Source organism: Tetrahymena thermophila, assembly GCF_000189635.1.
Source record: "Tetrahymena thermophila SB210 genomic scaffold scf_8254688, whole genome shotgun sequence".
NCBI lineage: Eukaryota > Ciliophora > Oligohymenophorea > Hymenostomatida > Tetrahymenidae > Tetrahymena > Tetrahymena thermophila.
Genome location: NW_002476454.1, coordinates 687,502 through 711,404, shown reverse-complemented (window position 1 = coordinate 711,404; position 23,903 = coordinate 687,502). Strand labels below are relative to the sequence as shown.

Sequence of the window (23,903 nt, the reverse complement as noted above, 5' to 3'; positions counted from 1 at the left end):
TATCATAAAACTTATATTTTGTATCAAAAATAATGCCTTTGCTATTTAATTAATAATTGAATGAAATAGTTATTTATTTATTTTTTTTAATATTAACAAATAATTTTCCGCGTGGATACTCAATTCTTTTTATTTTTTTATTAAAATTTTATTGGTTGAATTTCAATCTTAATTCAATCAATAAAAGCTTAATAAACAAACATTAAATATATTAATTATAGTTTAATTTATATTTAATAAATCAAAAAAGAAAAATTTGTTTATTACTTAATTAAAATTATTTTTTATCAAATAATGAAAATTGAATTTAATATAAGATACAATATATTCAAATAAATTATGAATAAACAAATTCATTTAAATGTAATTTAAACTAACAATAATATTTATTTTATCAAGATTATTTCAAAAGAATAAATCAAAAAAATCACTCAAAGTTAAGAGTTCTATTCGCCTTTTTCAGCAAGAGATCTGAGAGATTAAAGAAGTTAATCATGCTCAAGTCCTTCAAGACTTACTTCTTATTGGCTTAAAGTTTATACTAATTGAATGCAGTCTTAATATTTTTATTTAAATTCTTGAATTTGCAAGTTAAGCAATTCTTTTTCTTATTAGAAAGTAACTGTTTATGCTTGCAATTATTCTTTAAGCTCAGTATTTTAGGTTTCACTTTAAACCAAGTTTTGTTTTAATTATTCTACTTCTTAAGTCAAAACACTAACACTTTACTCATTCTATATTCTTTCCTAAACTTAAAGATGTAAATACTCAACTTAGCTCTTTAATTCAGTAATTTCGGCATCTTTTTGAGCTAAATCACTCTTTAAGTTTTCATTTTTAGCTAAATAATCTTTGTTTTCTTCGATTGCTTTTTGTAATTATTAGTGTTCTACATCTTGTTGATTGTTTGGATGACTATTTTCTTTTTCTGAAATAGCTTCTACCTTAGCTTCAGTCTTAACATGATGGGTAGTATGACTAGTTTAAGTATTACTTGATTTTCTTTGAGGTTGGGTAACATTAGTAGTGGTAGTAGTATGGTGAACTTGATGAGAAAGAGTTTAATTGTGAGTGGTAGTAGCAGGCTTACTATGATGAGTGTGGTTAGACAACTTTAAATCCTTCATGGCAGCAACTTTAGGTTAAGCATTTTAACCTTCAAGCCATTATTGAGCTGTCAAGCTAAAGTCAATAGAGCAATCTGGATAGAGATCTTCTTAAAAGTCTTAACTTCTTCTAGGATAAATGATAGAAACTGCTTCAGCGTATTTGCTACATAATTTTACTAATCTACAAACTTCATTCTAATGTGTGTCTACAGCATACTTAGGTAAGAAACCATATCCCTTTAATTTTAATAAATTTGCAATTAGTTAGTATACATGTTATAAATTTAGATTATTTATTTTCATCATTCAAAAATAACTAAATTCATTTATATAAAACTTTGAAGGATTAATTATTGCTAATAAGTTTTCATTCATTTTATATTAAAAGCATTGATAAAATCCTAAAGTACTTTAAATTCTCAATTAAGATATATCTTCTTATTATAAAATTTGATAAGATATTTTACCTTAGTAGTATCAGTAACCATGACATCATTTTAATGAGTTGTGAGAGTTCCGTTTTGGTATTCAAATAAGCGGACTAAGCCTTCACCTTTACCATTTAGATATAAAATACCTAAATCGCTATCATAGTAGGGATGGAGAACACCTTAAGCTTAAGAACAGCCTTCTACTTTGATATTGCTTGAGGTATTACGAATATCCCAAAGGAAAAGCTATCTCTTTTATACTTGGTCAAAACCTGTAGTTACGAAGTAACTTGTATTACCTAAAAAGGCCATTTTTTATGCTCTGGTGCTTTGATGAGCTCCGAATTCTTTAACAAATGTTTATTACCTAGGATCAATAATTCTTACCTATTTTTATTTTAAAATAAAAGAATTTTTATTAACCTTAAATCAATAGTCTGCATTAAAGAATAATCAATTCCATCATAAAAGTCTTATAAAAGTCTAGCTTCTTAATATTAATGAAGGAGTCAACTTTAAATAATAATATTACTTGTTTATCATTCCATGTAGAACCTAGGATTGATCCATCGTGGGACCACTCTAAGCAAAGAGCATAGTTACTACCTTAGTTAATAGTAAGTACATCTTTGCTTTCTTCAGTATTCCAAACCTAAATTAATATTTAAAAAAGTTAATTAGCTATTTTAAAAATGTTAGGTTATAAGAGTAATATTAATGACTGATTTTAAAAAAAGAATTTAAAGTATTTACCTTGATAGTCTTGTCATACGATGCAGAGGCTAATATACCTTTAGCTGAGTTATGGGGAGCAATCAAATTGATTTTAAGAGCATGTCCAGATAGTGTAGTTAATGGAGTGTCAATATCTTTGCTATTATCATCATCAATGTGCCAAAACTTAATGGTTGCATCTTAAGAAGCAGTAGCTACAGTGTTTTCTTAGTAAGGCAAAAACTTGAAATCAGTAATGTGAGAAGTATGGGCCCTAATTTAAGAAATTTGTTTGACTCTTCCAGATTGCTTATAGCTTAATACACCTAAAGTGCTTCCCATACCACCTTGAAGGGGGAAAGCTATGAACTTAGAGTTACCTGCTATTATATAACCATCAGTAGCACCACCTAAAGGTTAAATGTCCTCCCACTTTGTGTGAGATTTTGCGAAAAGATTTCTAAATCTAAACTTTTGAGCCATTTTTAATGAATGTCCGCTTAATTAAATGCTTTAATAAAATTATTGATTTTCTTCTTTTTTTTGTTGGTAATTTTTTTTTGTTTAATTTTTATTTAATGAACAGGAAATCTGGATATATCTCAAACTCTAATCCGGATAGAACTAAAAAGATAAACAAGAGTCATTTTTGAAGGGTTGAAATTTATTTTAGTATTATTGTAAAGACCCGCATAAAACACAATATGATTGGTAAATAATTCAGAGAAGAAATAATCACAATTGAATTCGTGTTTAAAATAATAAATTTGGAATCTTTTTAAATTAATTCGAATGATTTTAAACATTATTTTTAGTAATAAAAAACATATAAGTATATATAAATAGATAGATAGATATATTGGTATACATTTATTCAATAAATTCATTTGATAAATTTATGCATTCTGCTGAATAATTTTATATTTAACTAACTCGAAAGAATTCTAATACGAATAATAGAATATATTGAAATGATTTTAGAATGCGCATTTTAAATAAATTTTATTGATTACAGTTAAACCTAAAAAGTTGCGATTTACAAATATTCTTTTATACTTACCTTAAATAAATTTTAAGAAAACTAATCTGCTTAGCTAGCTCTAGATATGTAAAATTTATCACTTAATTTTACAAAATTTCTTTTATAGTTAGTTATATGGTATCTTCAAATATTTTTTTATGATATTGATTAAATATGTGTAAATTAATCAACTTATTAATGATTCATATTTTAGGATTATTTCATCAGAGCTGCGTTGGTCTAGTGGCAGGATTATTGCCTTCCAAGCAATCGGCTCGGGTTCGATTCCCGGACGCAGCATTTTTTTTCTAAATATTTTTAAAGTAATTTATATGAAAATAAGCATATAACCTTAATTTGATGATAATCTTAGATAAATAAAACTTTTTCAAAAAAAAAAACAAGCTAAATTTGATTATTAATTTATCTAACTTTACAAATGAGTCTTTTTATTAGTTAGTTTTAAATGGAATATCAAGCAAAGTAAAATAAATTATACATATGCACATATCTTTAACAAAAATAAAACAAACTAAATAATAGTATAGTTTACCTTTAAATTAAAAATTTAATAATTAACTAATTTACTTTACGTAAATTAGTAAATTTGATATTTTATGAAGCAAAATAAAGTTAAGTTCTTATTAATAAAGCTTTATTTACTATTTAATCAATCTGTTTGAAATAAATGGGAATCAAGATATTATCCTAATATTCCATCATAATAATAATTGGGTGATTCAATATTTTTCTGTTTCTTCAATTCTAAAAGTTGCTTTTCATACACACTTACAAAGAAATCAGAAATACTATTTAGATAAATGATGTTTCTAATAAAAGATCTAATATGACTCTAAATCATACCATGGTTATCAGTATCAAATTCATTCTTAAAATAATTTTTGACATCTTTAATTTCTATTTCTGATTCAAACTTTGTCAACATAGCAAAGTTAACTGAAAAAGATTTTTAGAAAAATTTTAAAGCATTTTTGCTGAATTATTTTCTATTTAAAATTTTTGAACCAACTTCTTCATTAAATTCTTCATAAGTTTAATGAATAAACTACTGATCACCCTCAATAACTTTTTTTTTAGAATAGTTTGAAAATTAAAATACTCTTGTAAATGCATATTCCATAAAGAGGTATCTATATGCTTTACGATATTTCATACGAACACTTTAATATTTGCCCTCTCTAACTTCTAGTTTTTTTTTGTTAATTTCATTTACATCGTTAATTACATCTTCCTCTCTAGCACTGATTCTATAATGCTTATCATTGAACACAAAATCTATGTTGTTAGATAAATCTCTGTTTTTTTTATCTAATACAATTGGTTCATCGACTTTTAATGGAACTTTAAGTCTTGTTCCATCTTCAAAGGAAAAATCTACTTCTATATCATTCTGACAGCAATAAAAGGTGTTTAAATCAATAATTTCTTTAATTGCACATTTTTTCTCAAACCATTTTTTTTATTAACAATTATTGCTATCACCCTTTTACTCTTTATTGGACTTTGAAATTTCATTTAGCAAGTCATAATATTTGATCTAGTTTTATTAATCTTTTACCTAAACACAACTTTCAAATTAAAACTCTTAAAATGGTCTCATTAGAACTAGATTAGATTTTGATATCCTATTGATTGTATCCAGCCTTAATTCATCCTAGAAAAATGTTTCCCTTTGAGTACTTCTTGATTTAAATCTACCTAATTTGCCTTCAATTTCAATAGATTTATTTTCGTAGATGATCTATTTTAAGAAACCATAAATGAAATCTACTAATTCCTACAAAGGAGCTGCGTTCAATTTAATGTCTTGCAAAGGATTAACAGGAACTAGCTATTTTCTAAAATTTTATCTTTGTTCAGCCATTTTTCTTTATATATTTTTTTTAATGTACAAGTTAAATGTTTTGATATTTAAATATAATTTATTTAGAATTAATCCTTTTAAAGGTTCTGTGTCTAGTCTTTTTTCAGTATTTAATGATTAAATTTAATTTAATTATTGAAAAATAAAGATTTTTTGAATAAAAATAATTTTTAAAATCATAAACATAAAATGGAAATTAACAAAATTATATTATGAATTTCTTTCAAATAACTTAATAGTTAGTTACTTATAATTTAGGCAACCGATTTTATAGTATTCATAATTAAAAATCTAAATAAAAATCATAAACATAAAATGGAAATTAACAAAATTATTTTATGAATTTCTTTCAAATAAATTTATAGTTACTTATAATTTAGGCAACCGATTTGATAATATTCATAACTAAAAATCTAAATAATAATTTTAAAACTTAGAAGTTTGCATCATTTTTAATCTTAAGCATTAATGCCTATAGATTAATAAAGTAATTTAATGCATGACAGTAATTAGTCTGTCTAGTTCTTTTGATACTAAAACATATTAATTTACAAGCTAGAAATTTTTTTACAAAATATTAATTTTATTCATATTTTTAAACTGCAAGATTATAATTCTTCATAACAAATAGGGCATATTTTTTTTAAATATTTACTATCTCTACATTTAATCATATCCAAAAAATATCTGTTTTCGCAGTCCTTACAAAAAGTGTGACCACATCCTAAACCCATTAAATTTTCACTTATAGAGTGATCTTTGTTTAACCTTTTACAATTAAGCAAGAAATTTGGTCCTATTTCGTTAAGATTTAAAAATTTGTCTTAGTGTTATTATTATGTATTTATTGTGTATTTATTAGGTTTTTTTGCTTATATACTGATTTATAAAAAATTTTAAACTCCTACTTTGATTACAGAATCATTTCCTATATATTATTTACCTTTAATTTTAATCCAAGAACCATTTCTTGGACTAAATTGTTAGAAGATAACCTTTAATTATTAAATATATTTATTTTCTTTGGGGTCGAATACATTAAGTTCATTTAAATAAATTTCTCCATGCTTGCGACTAAGCTGAGTATCTTTTTAAAATAAATCTGAGAAATATGTAGAATTATTTCTGCCTATCATAAAATTCTAATTAGAATTATATTCTAAAAAAATTGTTTATTCGTTTTATTATTCTTACTAGTTAATACTAAATGCATTTATTACCAAACGAGCCTTTTTTTCATTTGCCTTAATCTCAACTACCTTAAACTCTAAAAATATATTACCAACTTATAGTTCAGTATTACTAAAGATTTCTTCGTATTCTCTACTTTTAATAAATGTACCATTTCTACCTTTATTATTACCTAAATAAAACCTATACTATTAATCACATAAGATCTATATGTGATTTCTAGAGCAGTCTTATGCATTTATAAGGTAATTATTTTTAATAGTTTCATCTCTAATTCTAGAAATGTTTATTATAAAATTAAGAGGTTCCTCTGATTACTTTAAAAAGTAAACCTCCTTTGCAAATTAAATATTCGGTTCTTAGTCTTTTGATTGTATTGAAATAGTGTAATCAAAACTCTTAAAGTCTAAAGGTAATTTTGGAAAATTAAATAAATTGAGTGTTTTAGTTTATTCTGAAATCTAATTGTTAGGTAATTTCATATACTATTGTGTTTCTTCTTCATCTTATTTATTTTTCATTAATTATTCAGTAGCTTATTTATGTATAAGGTTTGGGTTATTTATTGTAATTAATTACTCATAACCATTAGTTATTTACTGCTACTCTGATGTAGTATTATTTCCTTTTTAATCGAATTACGCCTAAATTATTTAATATGGTGATGTTTAGTTAAGTATTTAGGCCTGTTATTAAACTTAGCTTGGTTTTTATTTAAAAATTGTAAATTCATCTTTTTAATCAACTTTATTTTAATTCTTAAAATTCATTCTACCTTCATCCTTATTTTGAGGTGTTATCTCAAATTTTTTTCCCCCATAAGGATCAACTTCTTAAACATAATTATCTTCATCGTCCTCTTCATCATCATCATCATCTTCATCATCATCTTCTTCATCATCTTCCTCATCATTATCATCTTTGTCAGTATTTTTACTGTAAGGATTAATTAATTTCTTACCATCGTTAATTTAAATTTATTGATCCTTGAGATTCTATAAAACAGTATTTTAATTTAAAATGCTTTTAAAATCCCTATTTTTTTAACAAAATATATTTATATTTTAAAATAAAATGATTAATTAATTACGTTTTTATATTTGAAGGTTAATCAACTTATTAAATGTTAACATCGTCATCACTTTCATCCTCCTCCGATTAATCATTTTATTTTAAATCATATACTTAAGCATCAAGGAAAACATTGAAACAATTTTAATCATAATTTTTCTTAAAAGGTGCAAGATTGTTATCACTATAATAAGATATTTGGCTCTCATTTTTTTTTGGAACATGTTATTAATCTAATATTTGTATTTCTTATTGATATAAAGTTATTAAAAGTTATTATAAATAAATATAAAATTAATTAATTACATTATTCGTTTATCAACATTTCTTCAACTAAACTTTCTATTTGTTTTATATGAAAATAAATTAAAATCTAAAATATTTGCATTAATCTTAAAAACATACCTTGGATTTATCCAAGTTCAGCTTTACTGCCTTAATTATTTGGAGAAGCTATTTTAGCTGTTATTACTTATATTACAAATTTGGAAAGCATTAAACTTATTTGTTAACTATAAAAAGAATTTACATTCTGAATAATTAGGTGGTTTTTATATAATTTCTTGATTTTACTAAATTCCTATTGAAATATTATAAAATAATTGTTTTTTTAAATGTCTATCATAAAAATTGAGTAATTTGTTTACCACTTTGTAAACTTTAAGTACATCTTGGATTATTATTCTAACTATTAATTTGTTAATTACTATTTTATTGCTATTCCAATTTTATTTACTCTAATAAATCACCTTTTTACTAATATAAATCTTTTAAAATTATGAGCTCATCATAAAAAGATTTGAACTTCATTTTATCCACTGAAGTTAATTACTATTTTATTTCTAAAATTGCTTATAAGAATATATCATAATTATTAGAAACCAAATCATTGCCGATGAATCCAAGCTCAGTAATTAAATCTGTAAATTTATTTGGAATTTTTTAGTTTAGAGCAAGCTAGAGATCTTCAACAGACCAAGATATTGGATTCGGGTTTGAAGTTACCTTAATATAAGCTATTTATGTTGGTGTTAAATTTAATTTTCCGTTGTTTATCATAGTTAAATTTATTAGAAATCTTATTTTTCAATTTAAGATTTTACTAAATCTTTAATTTTTAATTTTTTGATGTAATAATTATTTTTTAATGTCTTCCTTCTACAAAAAAACACATAACATGAACTCAAGCAAAATAATTTAATTAATTAATTTAATTATTATCGTCTATTGATTTTTAATGTTCACAACATTTTTTTTTATAAAGACAATATTATATTGTTCTTTTCTTAGTAGGTATTGTAAATCCTTGATGACATCTTCAATTTATAAAAATATTTGTATCAAAAATATGTAAATGACAACTAAATTACTTCCTATAAATATTAATCAAATTAATATTTGTATTCCAATAAGTCTTCATACCCACTTTTTGATAATAATAGAATATTTATATCAAATAAAAAATAAAAATATATATCTTACATCCTTATTTCGTTAAATAATAAGTTAAATTTAAACAAATTGTTTAAAAATAAATAAGTTTTTCCTTTACTCTCTTTTTTAAATAAATAGTAAATATCTTTAATCTCTCTTATAAATAAATTTAATACCTCCTATTTTTTTAAGAATAAAGCTAATTGTATGGCATCTTATTAAATTTTATTTTATTACTCCCTATAGATTTAAAATGTTATTCATATATTATCTAGTTTAATCAAAGTTTATATTTTTACTTCCTTTATTTAACATAAATAAATATGAGCTAAGAAGATCAAATAATGATGATGAGTAATATGTTACTTCCTTAATTTAAAATATACTTAATATCCAAAATAGTAATTAGCTAATTTTACCACCTAATTAAATCATTTATTTTAGAAAAGAGTCATCATATAGATTAATTTACGTGCTTATATTAGTAGTTTATGTTTTAATTTCATGATAAAAGGCTAATAATATAAGATTACTTTCTTTATTTTAAATTAACAAAATTTTTAAAAATAAACCAAAATAAAAAATGATAATATTTTTACCAACTTTTTTAGGAAATACCATTAATAAATATGAAAATAAGCTAATAAATCTTTACGACCTTTTAATAAATTTAAATAATAATAATGGTAATCTTAATAATAAAGTTAAAAATTATATTTACTTCCTTTTTATCAGATAAAAACAGTTTTTTTGGAATAACATTTTTAATATTTTACTAACTTTTTTAATTTAAAAAACTGTAAATTAATTTAAATAATATACAAATAATTACTCCCTTTTTTATTTAAATGGTTAATTCTATTAAATCACACTAGCATTTGCTCATAACTAATTACCTACTACAATTTATTTAATAGATTTTCTTTAAATTTATCCTTTCTAAGATATTTACTTCCTACAATAAAAAATCAGTTAAATTTAAAAATTTTTATTATTTATTTATGCTTACAATCTGAAAAATTTTGAAAAATGTTTCCCATTCATTTAAATTTTACTCTCTTTTATTATAAAATGGAAAAAACTTTAACTTATATTAATAAGTAATAAATAAAATTTATCATACAATCTTTATTTTTAAAATATTTTTGTATTCAGTATTGTTGTATCATTTTATTAATTACGCCCTATTTATAAGTTGACAATTTAAATATTTTTTTTAAGAAGAAAATTAAAAATTACACTCTATAAATTTATAAGAAGATTACATTTTTATAAAAATCTTAAAAATTATATCCTACGTCCTTTTAATAAAAAATTATTAAATTTAATTTAATTAATTTAATTTTAATTTATACTTTCTATAAAATTGCAAAGATGATTCATTAAAATAGTAATGCTATCGAAATTAACTTACAAACTATTAAAAGTTAAATTTAAACTTTATTGACTCATTAATAATTTTACAATCTTTAATTTATTTATTAAATAATTGTTTTAATTTACATTTTAAAGTAAGAATATTTATTACTTTCTATTTTTATAATTTATTTGATGAAATCATATTTAAACTATAACAATCAATTTATTTTACTATATCTTCCTTTAATTAATTTAAATTTATAATTTTTATAAATGTTTTCTTGATAAAAAAGGTATTTATTTTTACATATGAATTGTACTATTTTTAAAAAAAGCAAGTTAGAATTTATTTAATTCAAAAATATTTTACATTAAAGCTTTTTCCCAGCAAGGTCGATATCAAATCATTAATAGTGCTTAATGAACTTTGCTTGATATTCTAAATAAAGTATTAATTATAAATTTTTTAATTTTTTTCTTTTTATAAGTACATTTATCTCATTTAAAATTTAGTTTTTTTCGCATTTCTCTTATTCATCTTATCCTTAAACTTCTTCTATCTGTGGCTACTAGGGTTTTATTAAATCCGAAAGATCTTCAGTATCAGGAGTTCCTTTCTTTTTGACAAAGGTATCTAATATGAGCGTGTCGAATTAGAACTGTTTAGATAGAAAATTTGAAATCCTTAATATTAGAAAGAATGCATCTCAATATGATGTAATAATTTACTATTTCTTGTAAAGAAATATTAATCTTTTCCATCTACTTTTTACAGTGCTATGTAAAACTTGAAGAGTTCTGCTTGATTAAAGTCTTATTTAACTCATGAATAAATTATATTTTACCTTCTGGATTATAAACAATTTTTTCTTTTAAAATACTCAATTACCTTGCAATATGACTATCTTCATCTTTTCTGCTTGTAATAGAGTCTATCCTCTTTACAATATTTTCATATTCAATATGTGATGAATTAGAAAGCTCAACAATTTTATTGAATACAGTTTTAATCTATATTGATTAATATTTTTTATTTATTTAAAATATTCATATTTAATGAATGAATGATTACAGATTGTAATTGCTCAATCACATCATTGATATTTGCTAACAAGTTATTAATAGTATCAACCATACCTTTATCTAAAATCTTTACAGCTATTTATTTTAAATTGCCTTATGCAGAGCTTTTTATTGAACTCAATACTAAGTCAATATCATCTTCAGTTATTTTTTAACTTGAATCTCTGTGTTATAATCTATGACATTAGATGCATATTTATTGGAACAACTTATTTCTACCACACTTTTCATTTAAACATCTGCAGTGTTATCAGTAAAATATTTTTACTACAAAATTAAAAAATTTAAATTCATACAAAAGATTTTTTTCTTTATGCTCTGAGCATTTATCGCACCTGTTATAGCTTGACATTTTATTTTATAGTTTTAATACCTGAATTAAATTTAGTATAACTTTTTTAAACAGTTTTGAAATTAAATATCTTTTGATTATATCCAGCCACAAATAAATTTTCAATAGAATATTAATCCAAAAGCATTTTAATTCGTTAATATTTAAATTAGATAAATATAATTTTTATATTATATAATGTGATATTTTGAAATAGCTTTTTTATTGTTTGATTAAATTTAATTCATTTATGATAAAGACATATTTTAGTTAATATAATAATTTTTAAAAATATTTAAATTGTTGAGATAATTTTTTGGAAAATAAATATCTATAAGTTTAAATTAAGCAATATCTTATCACCAAAAATAATAAATTTATAAACTTTTTATATTTAAAAATTATTTTTCTGTTGGGGTTAAAAAATGTTAAAAAAACAAACCATTATTTATTAGTTTATTTATTGATTCACTGATTTATTTATTTATAATAGATAACTTTGAATAGAAACTTTTAGAAAGAATAAAGTAAAATAGAAATTAACATTATTTTAATTTCAGTTTATTTAAAATTTTGTTTGCTTACGTACTAAAAGAGATACGCACTAATTAAGTAGAAAAAGCTTTTATATGTATAATAATTTTTTATATATAAGTACTTAAAAATTAAAAATCTAGATTTGATTCATATAATATGTTAATAAATGGATTAGTAATAGCTAATATTCTCCTCACGAAAAGTTTACCTTATTGCAATAAAAAATATTGTGTGAATATGAGTTGCTAGGAACAATTTAGGTAGATACGGTCAAATATTTTTAAATTCAGGTATATTGCATAATAATTTTTTATAAAAAATCATAAATGATGAATTATTTAGGATATCACTATGTGTAAATTTTTGAGAAGATTGACAATTTTTAATTTGGAACAAAGAAAAATTAAATTATTAATTTTTGATCATTCTCACAATCAATTAAAGTAATTTAGCTTTAAAACCCTATTTTATGAAAAATATTAAAGCTTAAAATTGTACAAAGCTATAATTAAAGGTTCTTTTTGATTTATAATTGCACTCCACCTTTCTCAGAATAAGATTATCAAATGAACATTTTCATAAAAGATCCAAATTAATTATTCTGATTATAATCTAAGAATCTTTGAGTTGGAATTAATTTTTGTTTTCGTATAAAGCTTGAAATGAAGTATTGTTGATAATTTGTTTGCTTATTTATTTAATAAGCTCTTTTGCTGATATAGTAAAGAATAATTGTTTTTCTTTTTTCTATTTTTGATCAGCAGCAAAAAATTACGATATCTAATACGTAATGCTTATAATATTTACTTTGCTTGATTGAATTATAATTTTGTTAAATCTTTATCATCGAAACACACTCTATTACCTCAAATTAATTTATTAAATCTATCAAAGAAACAAATAATTTTTGTTATAAAATTTTTTTAAGAAAAAAAAATTAAATTATTGAAATATCAAAATCCTAGAACTTTAATTAAAATAAATGGGTTTCTTTAAGCAATACATTTCCGAAGAAGGTAAATAAGGAATAAAAGAATTCAAGTATAAAGGAGGATCTGTATCAATTGTTTATGAGTATTTTTGGTCTCCATTATGCGATTGGATTGTCAAGAAGTTTATCCCCTCTAACATAGCCCCAAATACTATAACTCTAACAGCATCCATTATCGTATTTCTCGCACATTTAAATATGATGTATCATTCTCCTGACTTCTCACAAGAAATACCTTCTTGGGTTTCTTTTGTTATGTTCATAGCTGTATTATAATACTAGATCCTTGACAACTGTGATGGTAAATAAGCTAGAGCCACTGGATCATCTAGTCCTTTAGGTATGCTTTTTGATCATGGGTGTGACTCCGTAGTAACTTGGATGTTTGGTATGTGCGTTGCAAATGCATTCCATATTTCTGATAAGCGTCTTATATATTGGGCAGTTCTCATACTTGCCTTAATCCCATTCTACACAGCCTAATGGTCTCAATATCACGTAGGTGTCTTTAAGTTAGGTAATTTTTAATATATTTTATAATTCAAATAAGAGTTTATAAAATAAAGAGATATTTTTACAAAGAAGCAAAATATTTATTTACTTATTTAGGATTTCAACATAATAGCAATAAATAAGAGAATACAATCAATTGAAAAATTATTAATTATACTTTATCAATATAATAATTATTAAAGCATAGAAACTTATTGTTCCCATTTAAAAAAAATAGGTAGAATTAATGCTATAGATGAAGGCTTGATCTTAGTTTAGCTTGTCTTCTTAATCAGTGCTATTTTTGGTTAATAAATTTGGAGAACTGAAGGTCCATTTGGTCTCGAAATAGGTTCTTTCTTTATATTGATAGTAAGCATTATGGGATGTGGTTAATTCTTCTAATTTATTATTGACACTTATATTGAATGCAAGAAGTAAAAGAAGAGCTTCATTTCAACTTTAGAAAGTTTGCTTTGTGTAGTGTTACTATTGATAACTCACTCTGTTGTCTATGCTTACACTGACGTATATCAACATAAATATCTATTAGTTTTATACTTCTATGGAATAAGCTTAGGTTGGAGTAAGGTAACTTCTCACATTTAAATAGCACATATCACTAAAGAAAAATATAACTAATGGAGAGTCAGTTTTATTCTTTCATGCCTTGCTCTTATATCAATGGGTATTTTCGGTCTTTAATAATACTAGACATATATAATTTGTGGCGTATTAATCAATTCATTCGTATGTTACTGTCACTTAGTATATGAAGTTACAAACACCATGGCAGACGTCTTAAAAATAAAAATATTCCGTATTACTCCTAAGATTGTAGAAAAAAAATCTAGCTGAACAAGAACTTAATTTTAATATGTTAATAACTTCCTAAATTTAAATATTTATTAAGTAGGCTTTTAGAGTATTTGTTTAAATTATCAATTTTATAAATAAATAAAATAAATTCTTTATTTTTTATGAGGCTGATAAGTAAAATAGTAATTTTAATTTATTTTTGTTTATTTGTTTGTTTGTAAATAAATAAATATCTTAAATTTTATGAAAAAAGTTTAATTATAAATTTCTCACAAATTATTGTTTTTAATGATTAAAATTGGAAAAATATCTTTCTATTTGATAAATTAAAAAATTCATATGTTAAGCTTACAATCTAAATACTTAAATAGAATAACCTTAATCTGATCAATTTTATCTTCAAAATCGAATTTTTGGAAATTAATTATCAAATGCCTCAAAATAAATTTCTAAATTAATTAAAAAAAAATTATGGAAATTAATAAATTATAAATAAATTTTAAAAATTCTACTTTTATTTTTTTAAAATGAAAAACATAATTAAATTTTAATAAGTGTCATTCAATTTTATTTTGTTGCATATTTTGCAAATTTATTTTTATAAAAAATAAAAAGAAAGATTAATTAATAAATTTATTTTTATTAAATAAGATAAATTTATTAACTATAAAAATAATTTAATCTATTTTATCAAACTGAATAAATTAATCATAATACCTTAGTTAAAGATAAAGTTTGCAATTTTTTTTCTAAATTAATTCGTTTGATAACTAATTTGAATTAAAACTAAGAAATTTTTTAAAATTAATATTTTTAGAAAGTGTATTAAACTTTTTTTATATAAATGATTTTCTAAAGCAAAATTCAATTATTTTTCATAAAAACTAATTTTGTTACAAGTTGTTTAAAAAAAATAATAGATACAATATATTTATCTTAAAAAAATTTAACTATTTGATAAAATAAAAAAATTTTTAAAAAAATAATTTCTTTTGAATACTAGCTTGATTTTAATAATATAAATTTGAAAAAAATTAAGAAAATATCTTTAAATGAAAAATTTTTAAAAAGTTTATTTATTATTCTACACATAAATAGTATTCTAAAGCAAAGTTAAATTGCTTTTCATAAAAACTAATTTTATTGCAAATTCTTTAAAAAAAATAATTGATACATTTTTTTAATATGTATAAGTAATATCAATTTATTTATTTATTTATTAATTTTACTTTCAAATTATTTTTCTCTTTATTAATTTAATTGAATTAGCTTTTAATATGTTTGCTAAGAAAATTTTTTACAACTCTTTATTAAGAAATTAAGAAAAACTAGCTTTACAAAGAGCTTTAAACTTAAATTTATTCGATAAAATTTAACTCAAAAATTTTTCTTTTATCAAAAAGGCAATTTCAGCATTGAGTTGCAATTTTATATGAATCATTATGTTTGCTTTATGATTTTATCAATATTAATTTTTATGAGTGGTTGTCATTGGTAGTCTTAGTATAGATTTATTATTGTTTGAAGCTGTTGTTGGACGTACTTATATTTACATACTTTGATTATACTTTGGCATATTTAATAACCTTTTTTAAGATTCTAGTACTATTCTGGCTTAGTTATACTTTTTTAATTGCTACTAATAGAGCTATTTAAATTCTTCTCTTTCTTTTAGCAAAGCTGTTATATCTATATTATTATTTATTTTTTAGAAATCTTCTACCCTCTGCTGAAGTTCTTTTTCTCTTAACAAAGATTTTCTATAAATAAAAAAAATAATTTTTTATTTTCTTATAAAGTAAAGATTTATTAATTGCTTACTATAATGAATTTTTCAATCTCTCTGCAAAATTTTTAATATGAATAAAGTCATCCTTATTTTTAAATTAATTAAGATTTATATTTATGTCAATTCTATTATTTTCTTGTTCCTTCAAATCTTTTTCATTCTGCATTTGTTTTTCATTATCTATATCATCCTTAGCTTATTCTTCTTCAGGAGGATAGGAAACACCTGATTTAGTTTTTTTAATATCTTAGTTTTAGCTTATTGCAGATGCCACAGAAGCACTCTTTCTTAAACCAGCATCACTTTATCTCATGCTCCCTTAGCGTAAATGCTTTAAATCTAAAACTTTAAATAAGCTAAGATAAAAAAAAATTTAAAATTTAACTCAATATAAGCTTAAAAATTTTAATACTGTTTATATTTTTATCTGACTGGTAAAATAGGTTTTTCTTTCTCAGGGATATTTACTGATTTGATGCCTCCACTATAATGTCCCATCTTTTTTTTGAATTTTAAATTAAAACAATATCCTTCTTAATTGTGGTTAGCTTACTTCAACTTTTTACAAGATACTGCTCAGCCTTGTGATAACTTCGTACATTTCACTCATTTCTAATTTCATTTCATCTATTTACTTTTTTTTTTCTTCTCTGTATTTTTTAGAATCTTATACATATTGATCAATTTATTCATTCTTTTGCTTAAGGTAGAACTCAAACTATTTGAATATGATAATATAAAATTAGAATCATTTTTAATAAATAGCTTATCTATCTTAACATAATAAAAGTTATCTTTTTTGTTTAAATCATATTATAAGGCTAGTAAATAATTCTTACTTGCGTTTTAGAGTTTTCTAGTAGTTACTGATATTCTTTTTTTAAAGTTTCGATCTATGATTTGTGTTCTTTTTCAGCTTCGTATTTAGTTGCTTTCTTTAGATCATTTACTTTTTAATTTTCTTAAGTTTTATTTTACACAAATGTTGGAAGATTGAAAACTAAATTATTCCTTTCTTCTAAAAGTGCGTTGCTTCTATCTATTAAATTTTTCAAGTCTTATTCTTTTTCTTTTTGAAACTGTTTGATGTCACTTTTTGAATTCATTTCTTTTGAGCTTATTTATTCTATTTCAAATAAAAAACTTAAATATTCTATTTATTATTTGAAGTATTTACATTTTAGGTTTACAAGTGATTCTTTCAGTTCTATAATTTAACATTTTTATGATTCCCACTTTCTATGCTCAGTTCTTTTTATTTCATCAATGTGCTTATGAAGATTATCTATTGTTTTTTCTAGTTCTTCGTTCTGCTTTTGTAAATTTTCTGCTTTCATCATCGCCTCTTTTTACTGCTTTAAATGATTCAATTCTCTGATTGAGCTTTTTAAAAATAATTTATCAAGCTCAACTTCTATACCTAATATCATTTATATATCATGTAGCCTTTTTTTATGATCATTTTATACTTTTTCTAATTTTTCTTTTAATTCTTAATTATCTCTTTACAATTTTTAAACAACCTTATCGTTTACTACACTACTATTTGTTAGATTATTTATGTTACTATTATTTGATGAAATTGGAAGAGTTTTAGGAGCATCCTTTGAGCATCTTTCTATGTATTACAGTGTTGCTAAGCATTCTTCGTAATTACTTTCACTAGGATTTATGTTACCAATTAAAGTTATAAAACTCCTTGGCTATAAAGTATTCTGCAAAATTCTAGATAGTTTTGACTCTTTGTGAGGTATTGACTTGCCTTTCAAAGAGATTGATTGCAGACACTTCAAAAAAAAAAAATTAAAATCAAAATTATAAAATCTTATAAAGAGAATATCTACTTTGCATAGTACTGACAAATTTTAATTAATTATTATCGATTCTTAGTATTTGTGACCTTCTGTTAAGCTTTTAGCTATTCTTTCTGAGCCAGCTAAATCAACAAATTAAAGGAAACAATTAGAGAAAGGTATATTTTCATTTTCTTTATCCTTCTGAATGACATTAATTGTAAATATCTATTATAAACAAAAATAGTTAAATAAACAACAGTAATTAGCATATTACAGTATGTGCTCTCTCCCATATTGAAATGCCTTTTAATTCTAGTTGATCTCTTATTTAAAACTAAAATTTTAAAGAAAATCCCTTTAAATACAAAACATTAGACTTATAATTAATATACACATGATTTCAAAACTCCATAGAGTTACTCTATACTTTCTAAGGTTATAAGTGTTAAATCCTTAACCACAATTTACCCATTTGTATTTTCGTACATTGTAAGATTTTCATTTTCTTACTCTTTGATAACTCTATCTATATTTGCAATATTATAATAAAAACTATTCTTTAAATTGTCTTTTTTTTATATTTTAAGATACCTATATTCAAAATTTTCTTTCCTCCATCTATATAATTAGCAAAAAATACATTAATTATTATTTTAATGCAAATCTTAACAAAATATAAATACCTTATAAGAGATAAAATTTTCCTATATCATGAATTTTATCAAGATACACTTCAGCAAAGCTCATCGTAATTACTATTTCTTTTGTATCTTGCAATTCAACCACTTTTTTTAATAAATAATCTACTGATTTAGGAACTAAACCTCGCTAATCTGTTCTTGCTTTCCCTAATTATTCATCTATTGTTTAATGCTGATCTAATAAATATTCTGGGTGCTAGCCAAATATTGAATATGTCTTTCCACTTCCCGTCTAACCATAACTTATAATAAGAGAATTAACTCCTTGAAGTACTTTATCTACTGAAGGAGCCCCAATTTCTTAAAATAATCTATCTTGATTTACACCTTAATTAAGGATCTTGTTAAACTTGAAGCTTTGATCTTCTGCTTGCATGCCAGACAAAGCAACGCTTTAGTTCATTTTAAATGAAGTGTCTTTGATCGTTACTTTATTGTCCTCTATTTATATCATATCAGACTCATAATCAATAGGTCTGATCCTTAGATATTACTTAAAGGAACTCATTTACTTAATAAGCCTTGAAAATAAATTCTATTTTAGCTTATTCAAAAATTGTTTGCAAGTTTCTATTAATAATATATAAAAAGATCTTGAATTCTATTAATTAATACATAATCAAACAATGCCAGTTTCTTTTTTAAATTATATATGCCAGCAAGATTCAGCTAGTTAAATTTTAATAACAAGCAACTAAAATAATAAACTGAGCATTCATAATTTATAATTGGTTATCATAATTTAAAGTAGAAATAAAGCATAATATTTAATTGCTGAAAACAAATACCACATATTTACAATTTAAAATAGAAAAATTAAAATTTAATAAAGTAAATTCTAATTCTCAATTATAAATAATTATATTTTGTTAATTAACATATATTATAATATTTAAATGTTATGTTTAAATAGTTTTAATCAATTAAATCATTTGGACTTAAAACAGATTACCAAGTTTGTGATAGTATCTTTGAGATTTATATCCTTAGCTTACTTTTTTGTATTTAAATCGACGCTTTCATAAATAATAGATGTATGCTCGTCATAGAGCTGCATTAAAACAGTTGCATTAGCTACTTTAACTTACTTAGTCTTGTATGTCTAATTATTTTAGACAACAATTTCATAGTCACAGCCTAACATAAGAATTAAGAAATACTCTTGATTGTATGCAAAACGTTTTTATTTTTAATTTAAGTAAAAGTATTCAATTTGCTTCAATCTAATTAATATTTAATAATATTTTAAAATCTTTTTTTTGATTCAAGAAAATTACTGATTCATGCAATCTGATTTTTTGCCCTCTGTAAAATAGCAGAAAGATTTAATTACAAATTCTTAAATTTTTTCCAAGAAAGGGAATGTGTTATCAACTTAGAAAGAGTCTACGTTTGTGATACCAATTTTATATGATCCTCCACTCTTTTGCAAAAAGTAGTCAGCTATCTGAGTTTATTCTTGCAAATCTAAGAACGGGGCAAGCATAAAACCGAAACCTTCCATCTTAACCTTAATTTCTGAAGCAAAACCTCTCAATTTATTATGAATTTCAGCTGATTGCATAAAGTCTTTTTTCTAATTTGAGCGCTTCTTTTAAATAGCTGGTATCTCCTCACTTGCCTTTCTATTTTGTTAGCTACCTTACTTATCGCCAAGAGTAGGGTAGTTCATATTAAATTTTTCATTTTCTGATAGTTATTTTTGTTCTTCTTATCCTTCTTCTTGCTAATCATATTTACCCTGAATGAGGTCTATATCAATATCTTTAGCACACCATTCATACCAAGTAGATGGAACCTAAAGTTTAAATTTATGTTAATAAATTATATCAAAATATTATACATACCTTTATTAGCTAGTTCTTGCTGTTTATACGAATATCATTTGGGATATCAAATATATTTTTAGATCCCTTTAATTTGATAGGGTAAAACAATTTACGAGGATTTCTTACGACAAATATGTGGTCACATTAACTGTCTTCTCTATACTTTTCAGGAATATTAGCAATATACTCATCCTTAGTTAATACTCCCTGTAAGTCAACACAACCAATTAAGCATCCAGTAGGATATCTTTTGGGGAAAGGAGGCATATTCTTAACTCCTTTGTAATGTTCTTTATACTAACTTTCTATTTCATCAATCAACTATTAGGTTGGTGGAGTAGCTCCAGCGTGAATATATAGAGGTCCTTTGTAATCAGTAGTCCAAAATCTTCCCTAAATAAAAATAATTAATGAAAATTTATAATTAAATGCTATATTTTATTCTTACTTCGAATCTTTTGAAACCTTCAACAAGCAAAGAAGCCCAAGGCTATAGCATAGATAGGCATTTTCCTTCGTCATCTAATTACATATTATACAATGCTTCATCATATGGAGTTTCTCCATTGAAATTTTATTAATTATTTTATTCTATTTCTTTCATCATTTAAGATTAAACTTCTTTTTAAAATTCTAAAAACTCATCTGTTTTTACAATAGAGCTAATTTTTATATTTTTTTTGGGATCTGCTTACTTTTTAGACTCAGCATTTTAATTTTATTTATTACTATCACCTTAAACCTTGAAACTAGATTATTTTATTATTTCTAACTCTTATTTAATTTCATCATATAAATTCTACTACTCTTATTTAAGTGATTTATTAGCAGAAGCTTTAATAACTTTATTTGTTTTTTTTCTTCTTTTTCCTCTTTCCTCACCTTCACTGTCGCTTGTATAGTTACTATCATCATCACTGTCATCGCTTCCTCTTTATTTATCAAAATCGTCAATTTGATTTTAAAATTCTTGTGCTTTTTATTTGAATTTTTGTTCATCGAAAATTGGTTTATTTTCTATCCACTTTCCTTAAGTTACATCATACTAGACGTGAATGTATTTATCATTTTCTTAAATTTCTTCTTATCTAGCTACTAACTATTCTATGGCTTGCTTTCTGGCTTTTTTATCCTACCAAACATCGTCTGCAATTGAATACCTAAAATTAAATATTAAAGGTACAAATTAAATATAGCCAATATCATTATTAAACTTATAACGAATTTTTAATAAAACTATTGAAATTATTTTTATCACAATAAAGACTATAATTCTTATCGCTTCTAAAATAAACTATTAATAAAGATTTGCTCATTAAAATAATTTACCAATCTGTTTATTCATCAAAAACATTCTTTTGAATAAAGTTGCTCTTATCAAATTCAATCATTTTGTTTTTATGCTATATTGCCTTCTATATATCACTGTTAGGATCTTAAAATTCAGGAAAAGCCTCCTCATCTTATCCGAATTCAGCTCTTTATCCTTTAGCTAAAACATCATTACCACAAAAGAAGCATGGACCAGCTCCTTCTTATTCACAAATAACACGGCCGCATACTAAACAATTATTAATCAAATTATGGACTTAAGCATGGCATTAGCAATATTATCTGCCTGGAAGTAAAGGAGCTTCTAAATTAATTTTCTTTTTGCCTTTTTTAGTTGTTATGACCAAGTTATTTTCAATCATTCTACTTTATTTGCCTTTTTTCTTCTATTAAATTCTGCCTAAAAAATTAAATATATTAATCTTATTATTTTAATCTTTATATCAAAAATAATAAATCTTGCCTAATTTAAATAAATTTCACAATTATATTGTAAATCAATCTATGTTTTTTTATTTATTAAAAAGAAAGAAAGCCACTCATATAAATAATTCAAGACAAGTACTTTTTAAAAATAATATTGAATGACATCTAGATTGAATCAAGATTATAAGAATTATGCTAAATAGATTCACTCCAAAAGAATTATTATAATTAATTTCTTGAAATATTTGATACAGAATTAGTTAATTAATTATATATAACATTTTAAAATAATTTTGAATTGTAAAATTTTTTTATTTCAAAGTAAAATTTTATACTTAGAACTTTCTTAGCAAATTAAATTGTTTAATAATTCAAGTAAGTAATAAATACAATATATTCACTATTTTATATTCTTTATCTTTTTTTTGATTTATGATTAAAATTTATTTTATTAAAATTAAAAAAATATTTTATTATAAAATAATTAAAATCATTAAATAAAATTCTATTTTAACTGATAACTATAATCTTTATAAGCTTAGGATTTATTTTTAAAAACTACCCTCATTAACGAATGTTTTCAAAAAATTGTTTATTGTACTTTATTTTATGGATTGTTAATTTTTATTTGTGATTTTTTTATTTTATTAATATGAGTTTTATGGCAAAAAGTATCAATAACAAAAAATACATAGAAAGCAGTGAATTATTTATTTATTTATTGTTATATTAGTATAATATTTGAAGATATTCAATATCTTGATTTTATCTATATGTTGTATATTATGCTATTTTATGTTAAGACTTTTTAAAAATGATATTTAAACATTTTTATCTTGAATATTAAGAACGCTCAGAGTTCTTCAATAGCTCCAGTTTCATCGTTATTTTATTTAGAAAAACGTCTAAATATTGAAGAAAAGAATGACATAGAAAATATTATGAGAATCACATATCCAACAATAATAAATAAAGTTGTGAAGAAAGCAAGGATAGGAGTGTTCTTTGTACAGTTATTTTTTACAAAAGCATCATCAAAATAGAGTAAATTAGCATAAGCAAAAACTGCAAGCATGTAAATTCCAAAAACGCCATGCATAAAGCTAAAGAATTATTTAATAGCAGCATTTTTGTATTTTGGTAATATCGTTATAACTTAGTAAGTTGCCCAAATTATTAAACCGTAAAAAACTAAATTGACTAAAAGCAATAAATTGACTCCTTCGCATTGCTTTTCGCTGTATTTATTTTCAATGATGCTTGTTGCTGCTAAGAAGCAGACAGTATAAATTATATGGGCTCCTTCTTTTGCTCCAATATATTATTTGGATTCTATCTCTTGCATATTTTTATATCTATTTATTCCCTTTATCTTTTTTTATTTAAAATTTTATTAGTTAATTAATAATCCAAAAATTATCTATCTATTTAAGTTTTCTTTTTGAAAAAATCAAATCTTAAATAATTGATATTAGAAACAATTAAAAAATTAATAAGAAATCAATATCTTTTACTGTTTTCAAAGTTTTATGAAAGATAGATGGATATATTGATAGATAGAT

General features: G+C 22.9%; 8 protein-coding genes across 8 annotated transcripts; 1 reads left to right on the top strand and 7 right to left on the bottom strand. All coding sequences in view use genetic code 6, as the record gives it.

The window, feature by feature from the left end:
* Nucleotides 1–431: 431 nt before the first annotated feature.
* On the bottom strand, nt 432–2,830 carry TTHERM_00293380 (coronin; the record flags this gene model as incomplete). The annotated part of the gene is made up of 4 exons (XM_001013070.4): nt 2,294–2,830; nt 2,073–2,192; nt 1,577–1,927; nt 432–1,346 (listed from the first exon to the last, which is right to left on the bottom strand). The coding sequence occupies exons 1-4, from the start codon at nt 2,735–2,737 to the stop codon at nt 432–434; spliced, it is 1,830 nt and encodes a 609-aa protein (XP_001013070.3). The 5' UTR covers nt 2,738–2,830.
* A 1,115-nt stretch (nt 2,831–3,945) lies between these two features.
* On the bottom strand, nt 3,946–5,160 carry TTHERM_00293400 (hypothetical protein; the record flags this gene model as incomplete). Its single annotated transcript, XM_001013071.1, has 1 exon — nt 3,946–5,160. One exon carries the CDS (start codon nt 5,158–5,160, stop codon nt 3,946–3,948), a length of 1,215 nt encoding a protein of 404 aa, XP_001013071.1.
* Nucleotides 5,161–5,747: 587 nt separating this feature from the next.
* On the bottom strand, nt 5,748–8,481 carry TTHERM_00293410 (FHA domain protein; the record flags this gene model as incomplete). Its single annotated transcript, XM_001013072.2, has 6 exons — nt 5,748–7,386; nt 7,442–7,670; nt 7,729–7,764; nt 7,828–7,893; nt 7,952–8,002; nt 8,070–8,481. 6 exons carry the CDS (start codon nt 8,479–8,481, stop codon nt 5,748–5,750), a joined length of 2,433 nt encoding a protein of 810 aa, XP_001013072.2.
* A 2,089-nt stretch (nt 8,482–10,570) lies between these two features.
* On the bottom strand, nt 10,571–11,650 carry TTHERM_00293420 (hypothetical protein; the record flags this gene model as incomplete). Its single annotated transcript, XM_001013073.1, has 5 exons — nt 10,571–10,654; nt 10,707–10,874; nt 10,945–11,226; nt 11,288–11,537; nt 11,595–11,650. The coding sequence occupies 5 exons, from the start codon at nt 11,648–11,650 to the stop codon at nt 10,571–10,573; spliced, it is 840 nt and encodes a 279-aa protein (XP_001013073.1).
* A 1,498-nt stretch (nt 11,651–13,148) lies between these two features.
* On the top strand, nt 13,149–14,507 carry TTHERM_00293430 (CDP-alcohol phosphatidyltransferase; the record flags this gene model as incomplete). The annotated part of the gene is made up of 2 exons (XM_001013074.3): nt 13,149–13,674; nt 13,888–14,507. The coding sequence occupies 2 exons, from the start codon at nt 13,149–13,151 to the stop codon at nt 14,505–14,507; spliced, it is 1,146 nt and encodes a 381-aa protein (XP_001013074.1).
* A 1,423-nt stretch (nt 14,508–15,930) lies between these two features.
* Nucleotides 15,931–19,262, bottom strand: TTHERM_000293429 (zinc finger, C2HC5-type family protein; the record flags this gene model as incomplete). The annotated part of the gene is made up of 11 exons (XM_012796914.1): nt 15,931–16,228; nt 16,290–16,613; nt 16,670–16,755; nt 16,811–16,975; nt 17,097–17,383; nt 17,435–18,044; nt 18,102–18,278; nt 18,328–18,387; nt 18,446–18,579; nt 18,645–18,671; nt 18,737–19,262. The coding sequence occupies 11 exons, from the start codon at nt 19,260–19,262 to the stop codon at nt 15,931–15,933; spliced, it is 2,694 nt and encodes an 897-aa protein (XP_012652368.1).
* A 420-nt stretch (nt 19,263–19,682) lies between these two features.
* TTHERM_00293440 (zinc finger, C2HC5-type family protein) lies at nt 19,683–22,277 on the bottom strand (the record flags this gene model as incomplete). Its single annotated transcript, XM_001013075.2, has 5 exons — nt 19,683–19,977; nt 20,032–20,552; nt 20,602–20,976; nt 21,032–21,743; nt 21,913–22,277. 5 exons carry the CDS (start codon nt 22,275–22,277, stop codon nt 19,683–19,685), a joined length of 2,268 nt encoding a protein of 755 aa, XP_001013075.2.
* Nucleotides 22,278–23,194: 917 nt separating this feature from the next.
* Nucleotides 23,195–23,686, bottom strand: TTHERM_00293450 (transmembrane protein, putative; the record flags this gene model as incomplete). The annotated part of the gene is made up of 1 exon (XM_001013076.3): nt 23,195–23,686. The coding sequence occupies one exon, from the start codon at nt 23,684–23,686 to the stop codon at nt 23,195–23,197; it is 492 nt and encodes a 163-aa protein (XP_001013076.1).
* Nucleotides 23,687–23,903: the final 217 nt, after the last annotated feature.